We start from the raw sequence: 11,054 nt of genomic DNA on the forward strand, positions 1-11,054 counted from the left end.
CACATACACCTAAGGTGGCGGGTTCAAATCCAGCCCAGGCCATCAAACAACAATGATGGCTACAACCAAAAAATAGCCAGGCGTTGTGGCAGGCACCTCTGGTCCCAGCTACTTGGAAGGTGGAGACAGGAGACTCACTTGAGCCCAGGAGTTAGAGGTTGCTGTGAGCTGCAATGCTATGGCACTCTACTCAGAGGGACAGCTTGAGATTGTCTCAAAAAAAAAAAAAAAGTGATGTATATTGCTTAAATCCTCACTTGAAGAAATGAGTTTTTCACTACTACCAACATGTATGCATGTCAGTTTTCCCACTTTCTTGCCAGCATTCCCATTCGGATTAATAAAAGGTGGTGTCTGATACTTTTATAGTCTTATTTTTTATATTTTATATCCTTAATCTATCTTAAATTTGTTTTTGTACATGACATGAACAGTTTCCTCAAAATAGTATGCTAATCGAGTAGGAGAGATTTTAAAGAAGAAAAATGTAAGCTTTTTACACTAAGAAGAGAATTTCTTTCTTTCTCCCCGCCCCCCCCCCCCGAGTTTTTGGCTGGGGCCGGGTTTGAACCTATCACCTTCAGTATACAGGGCCGGCGCTCTACTCCTTTGAGCCACAGGTGCCAGGAACAGAATTTCTTATAGCTGAGGGATTTAATTGTGGGTCAGCCACTGAAGAGAGAGCTATATGTGCAAAGGGCTGCAACGTATGCCACAGAAATAAATTAGAAACTATCCCTCTATGGTCTGAACACAGCCCCTTTTCTGTCTCTAATGAGTACTTTTCATTATCATTTGGTTATATATGAATATTTCTGTTCAAATCTGCCCTAAAAAATGTTAATTGCTTTGAATTATAACCTACTTATTGACCTGTATTATTTGCAGCGATCATTAAAAATAGAAAGTTAGGATGATAGTAACTAGCAATCAAATCTCCTAAATTCCATAAGGCATTTTCAGTGCAATAAATTAATTGCTTAAAATTGCATTCCCAGAAGTGAGGGATCTGGGGACAGAACCGAGAACATGTCTGTTTTTTAAAATTTCTAGAAACACTTAAAGTAAATTTCTATACCTTGTTATTTCTTTTTTTTTGAGATAGAGTCTCAAGCTGTTGCCCTGGGTAGAGTGCCATGGTGTCATAGCTCACAGCAACCTCCAACTCTCGGGCTTAAGTTGAGTCTCTTACCTCAGCCTCTCAAGTAGCTGGCACTATAGGCGCTTGCCACAATGCCTGGGGGGTTTTTTTGTTGCCGTTGTCATTGTTGTTTAGCTGGCCCAGGCCAGGTTTGAAGCTGCCAGCCTGGGTGTATGTGGTCAGCACCCCACCCACTGAGCTATGGGAGCCAAGCCACATTTTTTTTTTTTTAAGAGTGCTGTGGCGTCATAGCTCACAACCACCTCAAACTCTTGGACTCAAAGGATTCTCTTGCCTTAGCCTCAATAGCTGGGACTATAGGCACCCACCACAATGCCCGGATATTTTTTGTTTGTTTGTTTGTTTAGCAGGCCTGGACCAGGTTCAAACCTGCCAACCCCAGAGCATGTGGCTAGCACCCTAACCACTGAGCTATGGGCACCCCTTACATCACATTTTTTAATGTGCATGCCCTTTAATTTTATAATTCTACTACCAATAATTTATGCTAAGGAGATAATTAAGTACAAAAGCACAAATTGTATAACAATGTTTACTGAAGGATTGTTTATAAATAGTAAAATTAGAAAATAAAAATTTAGAGACTAGTATCCAAAATAGTTAATAAAAAAAATAAATACAGGCTTGGCACCTGTGGCACAGTGGTTGTAGCACCAGCCACATACACCAATAGTGGCGGGTTCTAAGTCAGCCTGGGCCAGCTAAACAACAATGACAACTGTAACATAAAATAGTCAGGCATTGTGGTGGGTGCCTGTAGTCCTAGCTGCTTAGGAGGCCAAGGCAGGAGAATTGCTTAAGCCCAAGAGTTGGAGGTTGCTGTGAGCTATGACACCATGGCACTCTACCTAGGGTGACAGCTTGAGACTCTGTCTCAGAAAAAAAACCCAAACATTTCCTTTACATGAAATTCTAAGTGGTCCCCTTTCTTACGGGTCAGCCTAAGCATTCCTAAATACCCAAAGAAAGTTCTGTCATTATTCAGCTCAGGGGTACATTTTTAGCTCTTGATCTCCTTTGGCTGCTTAATCTTCCCTTGTTGGCATTTCAGCTATTTATATTACAGCGTAAGGACTGAACTTGAATGTTGTTACAAATAACATTAAAATAAGAACAACAGTATTAACACATACATTAGAATATTTAGAAACACAGAACTAAAGCACAGAGTCCTACCAAAATACAATAATACATTCTTTTGTCCAAATTCAATGAGTTGCAATAGCCAATTTTGTATATAAAGTACAGGTAATTTCAGAGTTTTTAAAAGTAATTCATAATCCTCTATTTCTGTCCCCCAAATTTCTCATCTCTCAGTTTAATTAGAAGAGATGTCTGTAGTATGCCAAAACAACAAGCTACAAAGTATAAGACAAAACCCCAAATTAACTATTACTTTGTATATCTCAGAAAGAGTAAAGTTTATTTTTTTTATTTTTTTTTTGAGACAGAGTCTCACTTTGTCACCTTCAGTAGAGTGCCATGGCGTCATAGCTCACAGCAACCTCCAACTCTTGGGCTTAAGCGATTCTCTTGCCTCAGCCTCCCAAGTAGCTAGGAATATAAGCACCTGCCACAACACCTGGCTATTTTTTTGTTGTAGTTGTCATTATTGTTTGGCAGGCCTGGGCCAAACATGCCAGCCCAGGTATATGTGGCTGGCGCCCTAGCTGCTGAGCTACAGGCACTGAGCCAAGAGTAAAGTTTAGAATGCTGGGTACTATATTTTTAATGAGATATGGTCAAACTGCAACATCTTTTAAAAAGGAGTGATGAGGACAGTGAAGTAACCGGAGTACACCATATGAAGAACTTCTAAGATGCCGAAGATGGTTTGAAAGGGAAAATGTAAAGCAAAATAACTGAAAGGCATTTTTTTCTAGAGTTCCAGCACAGAGCTACCAATGGACAGAACAGGGAGGTAGATTTTGGCTTAAGATTTTTACCAAATTATTTCTTTCTAAAGGTTTATTGCAAGTATTGCAAATACCATAAAGCACATTTTAATACCAAAAGCAAAATCTTAGACCTATTACATATGTTGTGCCATCAACCCATGAAGAACAAGAAGAAAGAGTGATAAAGAAGGTAGCAGGCTACCTTTCCAGTACACTGCAGGTGCTGTCCTGGCACGGAGAGGGAGGTCACAAACATGGTAAAGCAGCGAAGCAAGAATACAGTGCCCATCAGACTACAGAGCCTTCGCAGGAGAATGGACCTGTGAACACAGCGACCAAAAAGGGGCAAAGATCAGAAGAAAACAAATCAAAAAACTCTAGGCATTGACTGTTTACTTAAAGGGAGAGCAAGAAGAAAAACTAGTAGACTTTTTGAAGAAGATGGAAATTTAAGAGATCATTGCTTTATTTTCTGATAGAACTCCCTGCAATGATAGAAGTATTCTATACACTGTCCAATAAGCTATCTACATGTGGCTCTTGAGGACTTGAAATGTGACAAGTATGACTGGTAAATTAAATTTTAAATTTTATTTTAGTTAATTAATTTTTTTTTTTTTTTGAGACAGAGTGTCACTATGTTGCCCTTGGTAGAGTGCCCTTGCATCATAGCTCACAACAATCTCAAAATCTTGGGCTCAAGAGATTCTCTTGCCTCAGTCTCCCGAGTAGCTGGGACTACAGGTGCCTGCCACAATGCCTGGCTATTTTTAGAGACAAGGTGTTGCTCTATTTTTTTTTTTTGAGACAGAGTCTCCGTGTGTCATCCTTGGTAGAGTGCTGTGGAGTCTCAGCTCACAGCAACCTCCAACTCTTGGGCTTAAGCTATTCTCTTGCCTCAGCCTCCCAAGTAGCTAGGACTACAGTGGCCACCAGAATGCCTGGCTTTTTTTTTGTTGCAATTGTCATTGCTGTTTAGCTGGTCCGGGCAGGGTTCAAACCTGCCAGCCTCAATGTACGTGGCTGGCGCTGTAACCACTGTGCTATAGGCACTGAGCCTTTTTTTTTAGACAGAACATTTTGTCAACCTCAGTAGAGTTTCGTGGCGTCATAGCTCACAGCAACCAAACTCATGAGCTTGAGAGATTCTCTTGCCACAGCCTCCCAAGTAGCTGGGACTACGGATGCCTGCTACAACCTCTGGCTATCTGTGGTACTCTACCAGTGGTGACATAGTGAGACTCTGTCTCAAAAACAAACAAACAAAAAAAAAGAGGTAAAGTCAAACACCCATGACTGTAGGGTTTTTTGCTTAATAATATTATAAATTGGTTAATGATAGTAGTTATCTAATATTCTTTGCAATTTCTCCTAACTTAAATTTATGCTATAAAATACTGTTTTTAATAAATAAAGTTTTATATTAAGTACATATCAAATAAAAATTTTGAATAACTGTCATTGGACAATTAAGAGCTGCATTGTGACATCACTTGTACTGTTGTGTTATTACTTTAAATGTCTTAAACCAAAACAGACTAAGAGTTTTGAAGAGAGGGACCACACTTCACACATTTTCAAAATGCTCCTTCTTCCCTCAAAAAAAAAAGCACTGAACACAAGGGTAGGTGTGGACACCTTTAATACAGTCTAGGAATTGCATTTTAAGGTGATTCTAATGAAAGTGGTACAAATGCTTTCAGAAACACTCCTCTGACTAAGTAAACATTAACACTGCATTTAACTAGCCACTGCTATGCTTTACTAAATCTATCAAGGTTTCCTATATGGTAATCCCTGTTTTGAAGAATAGATGAATTCAAATCCATGGGATTTTGTGAGGCAAAATTAGCCAGAAAGCAATAGTAAGGTGCATGTTTTTAAACCACCTCTGGTGCTTTTTAGAGACAGAGTTTCACTTTGTCACCCTTGGTAGAGTTCTGTGGTGTCACAGCTCACAGCAACTTCCAGCTTTTGGGCTTAGGCAGTTCTCTTGCCTTAGCCTCCCTAGTAGCTGGGACCACAGGTGCCGGCCACAAGCCCGGCTATTTTTTGTTGCTGTATGGCCGGGGCCTGGTTTGAACCTGCCACCCTTGGTATATGGGGCCGGCACCCTACTCACTGACCCACAGGCACCACCTACCACCTCTGGTTTTAAGCAACCCAGAATTAAAAAGATTACTGTGGGCTTGGCGCCAGTAGCTCAAGCGGCTAAGGCACCAGCCACATACACCAGAGCTGGTAGGTTCAAATCCAGCCCAGACCCACCAAACAACAATGACAACTACAACCAAAAAATAGCCAGGCGCTGTGGTCCCAGCTACTCCAGAGGCTGAAGCAAGAGAATCACTTAAGCCCAGGAGTTGGAAGTTGCTGTGAGCTGTGACAGCACGGCACTCTACCAAGGGCGACATAATGAGACTCTGTCTCAAAAAAAAAAAGATTACTGTGAAACAGGAGCAAACGAGGTGCAACATGACCTCAAAGTGCGGCAAGAACAATAATCACCAACCTTTCCTTCCACCTTCCAGGCACTAAAATAACTGCTGCTTAGAACCTGAAGCCCATCCCTGTGGTTTACCTCAAGCACTTCCTAGGAAGGACAAAAGATCAAAGACTCAAGACAGTGCCCTTGTCCTTTTCCAGCACATTCCAAAGTCTATGACAGCAGATAACGACAAATTTTACCTGTAAATTTTTCCTCACTATGCCTATTTTTTACTTAAATGAAGAAATTTTCCCCCCATTAAAGTAGGAAAGGAGCTCCCCCTTATGTTTCCTTTTTTTTTTAAATTAAAAAAAATCCTTCTCTTTATATTTTTGGTGAAAGTGCCAAGAAGCACTTTCATTATTTAACAACTTCCTACACTAACTGAAGTAAACCACATGGACTAGGTGTACAAAATAATCTCTTTTTAATGGACCTCCTCCAAGCAGAAAACAATTTCTTTCATCTAAACATTCGACCAAAGATTGTCCTTGGAGAAGTTTCTACCCTTCTATAGGAAGTGACATTTCCAGTTTTTTTCTAAAGAGAGGTAAGGTTGGCTCGGCGCCTGTGGCTCAAGCGGCTGGGGCGCCAGCCACATACACCTAAGGTGGCAGGTTCGAGTCCCCAGCCCGGGCCCGCCGAACTACAATGATGGCTGCAACCAAAAAAAAAATGGCCAGGCGGGTGGCGGGCGCCTGTAGTCCCAGCTACTTGGGAGGCTGAGGCAGGAGACTCGCTTGAGCCCAGGAGTTGGAGGTTGCTGTGAGCGTGATGCCACGGCACTCTACCCATGGGGATAGCTTGAGGCTCTGTCTCAAAAAAAAAAAAGAGAGGTAAGGTTAGACTGACAAAGGCTGGCCCATGGCTGATCACCCCCATCTCTGATATTTACCTACAAGATACATTCACAATATTATTAAACTTGTAGGTATTATCTTAGGCTGGCTCTTTTGTTGATCAAACCCAAAACATTTTCCTTTGATAACTATAATGTCACACTGACTAGAGAAAGAAAATAACAAGGAAACTGCAAAGGAAGAGACAAAGTTTAATGACCTTGACATAAGAGAGTTAAAACATTTTCAGTCTTTTGATGGAATAGGCGAGGTACCTGTGCTTGTGAAGAAGAAGAACCAGGAGCCAAATATAGCAAAGAATCATGCCACATACTTCTGTCATGGCAAAGGCCCATGGGATTCTAGGAACGCTGGAACAGAAAAAAATTTGTTTTTGAACTGAAGAGATACCATCCTTTTCAATAAGATGCTGTTTTATAATGACTGTAAAATTGCTTTATATATAACTTTACTTTATTCAGAAGATGATATCTGGAGAACCTGGGGAAAATACCAGTTTCACAAAGTACTCCATTTATCAGAGCCTGTTTATGGTTCCCAGTCATGGTTCTCGGTTAAGAAGTAATAACCTTTTCCTCCCATCCTATAGCATACCGAACCTGGATACAGGACTGCCTACAAAAGACAGTGATGAAAAGGTCCATTTCTTCCATGATGAGCTCATTTCAGAATCTAGACAACCAGAACTCAAATGTTACTTAAAAAAAATAAAATCTATCTATCTATCTCTGGGCTTGACGCCTGTAGCACCACAGTTACAGTGCCAGGCACGTGCACTAAGGTTGGTGGGTTCAAACCCAGTCTGGGCCAGCTGAACAACAATGACAACTGCAACAACAACAACAAAATAGCCAGGTGTTGTGGTGGGCGCCTACAGTCCCAGCTACTTGGGAGGCTGAGGCAAGAGAATCACTTAAGCCCAAGAGTTTGAAGTTGCTGTGAGCTGTGACACCATGGCACTCTACCGAGGGCAACATAGTAGACTGTCTCAAAAAAAAAAAAAAAGACATGAAATCTGAAAGAAGAGAAAGATATCCCAGCAGAAATGTCCAACCTTTTTTCTTCTCTGCCACACACTAGAAGAAGAGTTGTCTTGGGCCATACGTTAAATATACACACACTAATGAAAGCTGATGAGCAAAAAAAAAAAAAAAAAAAAAGTCTATAATTAATTCTCATGATCTCTGACACCACAGATAATCCTCATGAAGTCTGCATAGGGCCCACAGACTACAGATGGACATCCCTGGCTCTAAACTTTACTCAGAGTAACTAAGGATAGTTACTCATCTTTACTTATGGGGCTTACATCAGGAAAAACTAATTTTATGTATTTTTAACCCATTGTTGCCTTATTTATCAGGTATTACTGAGAAAAGTTATTTCACATAACAAGAGATTTTCAGATAAAAAGTCTTTCAAATGGAACTTTATGTCACCCTCAGTAGAGTACTGTGGCGTCATAGCTCACAGCAACCTCCAACTCTTGGACTCAAGCGATTCTCTTGCCTTAGCCACCCAAGTGGCTGGGACTACAGGCGCCTGCCACAGTACCTGGCTATTTTTTTTTTTTCAGTTGTCATTGCTGGTTAGCTGGCCCAGGCCAACTTCAAACCTGCCAACTTTGGTGTATATGGCTACTGCCGTAACCACTGTGCTACGGGTGCAGAGTCTAAAAATAAACACTTTTGAAAAACAATATTATGTATTAAATAGTTAAAAGTGTCTTACATTACTTATGATGAAAAGAAGTTTGTCTCCAAACTAAAACCCAATTCTAAATCCCCAGGGAAAATAACCTTTAGTCCTCTAACCATTTCATCTGGCATTAAAAAAATCTTTTAGTCATGCACTTCCCCAATACACACACATACATACACACAAGAGTCTCTCTCTTGTGTTCTTATTTCACTGTTTTATTTACAATAATTTTTGGCTTTTACCTAAGTTCATAAATATCACTCATAGTTGAGTCGGCTGAGAACTACGATTAAATTCCTTTCTTATGTAATTTTTATAGTTCTCCAGAGCTAATAAATACCTCTTTTTTTAGTTTGCTCTGCTTTCTGTGTGCTTATCACCAATTCATCCCAAAACTATTCTGTCAATTTCAATTTTTCCTTGGAGGAACTCTCTCCTATAACCCTTCTCCCATCTCAAGTTTAGAATAGTTGGATTTTCTAGTCTTCCTGCATGGCTATTTCTTGGAATAAAGTTAACTCACATCTTGGAAATTTTTCTTTTCTATATTGGATTCTCTGTCTCCTGAATCTCAATGCCCTTCTCTTTCTCAGTTTACTCCTTAGTTTTGATGGTGAATACCCTTCAGTTGTTTTTTCTTTTCTTTTGAGACAGAGTCTCATTTTGTCCCCCTGGGTAGAGTACTGTGACATCATAGCTCACAGCAACCTCAAAGTCTTGGGCTCCAGAGATCCTCCTGCCTCAGCCTCTCAAGTAGCTGGGACTACAGGTGCCTGCCACAACATCTGGGAAATTCTTTTCTTCCTTTCTTTTTTTTTTAAGCAGACACAGGGTCTTGCTTTTACTCAAGCTAGTCTTGAACTCCTGACCTCAAGCAATCCACCCACCTCTCAGAGTACTGGGATCACAAGCATAAGCCAATGTGTCAGGCACTGCTTCAGTTGTTTTCTGAGAGAGGCCGGAGGAGAAACTTGTTTTGATGTTTGATTCATTGAGATTTAATTTACGTACAGAAAAATTTCCTGCTTTTAGACGCAGAGTTCAATGAGTACTGACATTCAGTAATATATCACCACCACAAGAAAGATATAGAATGCTTTCATCACACTACTAAGTTCCCTTGTGTCCCTTTGTACTCAATCCCCTTCCTCACCTCCAACCTTGATTTCTGTCCCCCAAAGGTTTGCCTTTTCCAGAGTGGACTATAAGTAATTATACAGTACTTATCTGGCCGCTTTCAGTCAGTCTAATATTTTTGAGTCACCCATATTATTGCGTGTACAATTCTTTTTTTTTTTTTTTTTTATAGAGACAGAGTCTCACTTTATTACCCTCGGTAGAGTGCTGTAGTGTCACAGTTCACAGCAACCTCCAACCCCTGGGCTTAAGCGATTCTCTTGCTTCAGCCTCCTGAGTACCTGGGACTATAGGTGCCTGCCACCATGCCCAGCTATTTTTTTGTTGCAGTTTGGCCAGGGCCAGGTTTGAAACCGCCACCCTTGGTATATGGGGCTGGCACCCCACTCACTGAGCCACAGGCGGTGCCCGCATGGACAATTCTTTACTCACAAATTTCTTTTTTTTTTTTGAGACAGAGTCTCATTATTTTACCCTCCGTAGAGTGCTGTGGCATCACAGCTCACAGCAGCCTCCAACTCTTAGGCTTAAACAATCTCTTGCCTCAGTCTCCCAAGTAGCTGGGACTACAGGCACCCACCACAATGCCTGGCTATTTTGTTGTTGTTGTTGCAGTTATTATTGTTGTTTTAGCTGACCCAGGCTGGGTTCGAACCTGCCAACTTTGGTGTATGTGACTGGTGCCATAACCACTGTGCTACAGGTGCTGAGCCCACAAATTTCTTTATTCATTCACTGGCTGATGGATTCTTTGGGGTTATTTCCAATTTTTGATGATCATGAATAAGGACCATATATATAGGTCTTTGCATGAATATATTTCACTTCTCTTGGATAAACCGCTTGGAGTAGAACCGTTGGGTCCCATCTAAAGTGTTTAACTTCTTGAGAAACTATCAAACTGTTTTCAAAGTAGTTACACTATTTTTACATTTCTACTAGGAACATAGGAGAGTACCAGTTGTTCTGCACCCTCCATCATCATTTTGTTTGTTTGTTTTACATTTTGGAATTTCTAATAGGTGTCAGGTAAAGGAAGTAAATTTTTTGAGACTTGCAAATTTAAAAACATCCTTAGTCTAGCCTTATATTGAATTGATAGTTGATTGAGATTCTAGGTTAGACATCATTTTCTCACAGAATACATATATATATACATTTTATATATATTATACATATAAATACATATATACATATATATATTTTATTTTTTTGCTATTTTCTCATTGTTTTCTAGTCCCACTATTGGTAGATGTTTGATGCTATTTGGATGTCCACTATTGCGTGTCACTTGTGTTGTCCCTTAAGGTACTTTGAGGAACTACTATCTACACCCAGTGTTCTGAAATTTCACTATTATAGGTCTTGCTGTGAGTCATTTTTCATTTCTCGCACTCAGTGGGCCCTTTCAATCTAGAAAGTCAAATTCTTTGGTTCTAGGAAACTTTCTTGAATGTTTACCTTCATTTTCTCTCTGTTTCTCTCTCTCTCTCCTTTTTCTTAAGACAGGGACAGGCTCTGTCGCCTAGGCTAAAGTGCAATGGTATGATCATCACTCACTGCAACCTCAAACTCCTGGGCTCAAGGGATCTTCCTGCCTTGGCCTCCTGAATAGCAGGGACTACAGGCATGTGCCACCATGCCCAGCTAATTTTTTATTTATTTATTTTTTTACTGGTTTATGTACTGTTTTTACCATAGACCTTTTTCACCAATTTAGATGTGCAGACCCAGCCTTTGGTATAAAAAGCTTATTCCGGGCTCGGCGCCTGTGGCTCAAGCTGCTCAGGCGCCAGCCACATACACCT

At 40.6% G+C, this 11,054-nt stretch overlaps 1 protein-coding gene across 3 annotated transcripts in view; it reads right to left on the bottom strand.

The window, feature by feature from the left end:
- Positions 1–11,054, bottom strand: part of SAMD8 (sterile alpha motif domain containing 8) — a 64,459-nt gene that overhangs the window by 4,673 nt on the left and 48,732 nt on the right. For all 3 annotated transcript variants that reach the window (XM_023509635.1, XM_012801331.2, XM_023509634.1), the window contains exons 3-4: positions 6,663–6,758; positions 3,263–3,380 (exon numbers count right to left, since the gene is read on the bottom strand). In XM_023509635.1, the coding sequence (XP_023365403.1) occupies positions 3,263–3,380; positions 6,663–6,758 (214 nt within the window). The remainder of the gene's footprint in view (positions 1–3,262; positions 3,381–6,662; positions 6,759–11,054) is intronic.

This window comes from Otolemur garnettii, unplaced genomic scaffold, assembly GCF_000181295.1.
Source record: "Otolemur garnettii isolate 467f Iridium unplaced genomic scaffold, OtoGar3 scaffold00008, whole genome shotgun sequence".
NCBI classification, from domain to species: domain Eukaryota; kingdom Metazoa; phylum Chordata; class Mammalia; order Primates; family Galagidae; genus Otolemur; species Otolemur garnettii.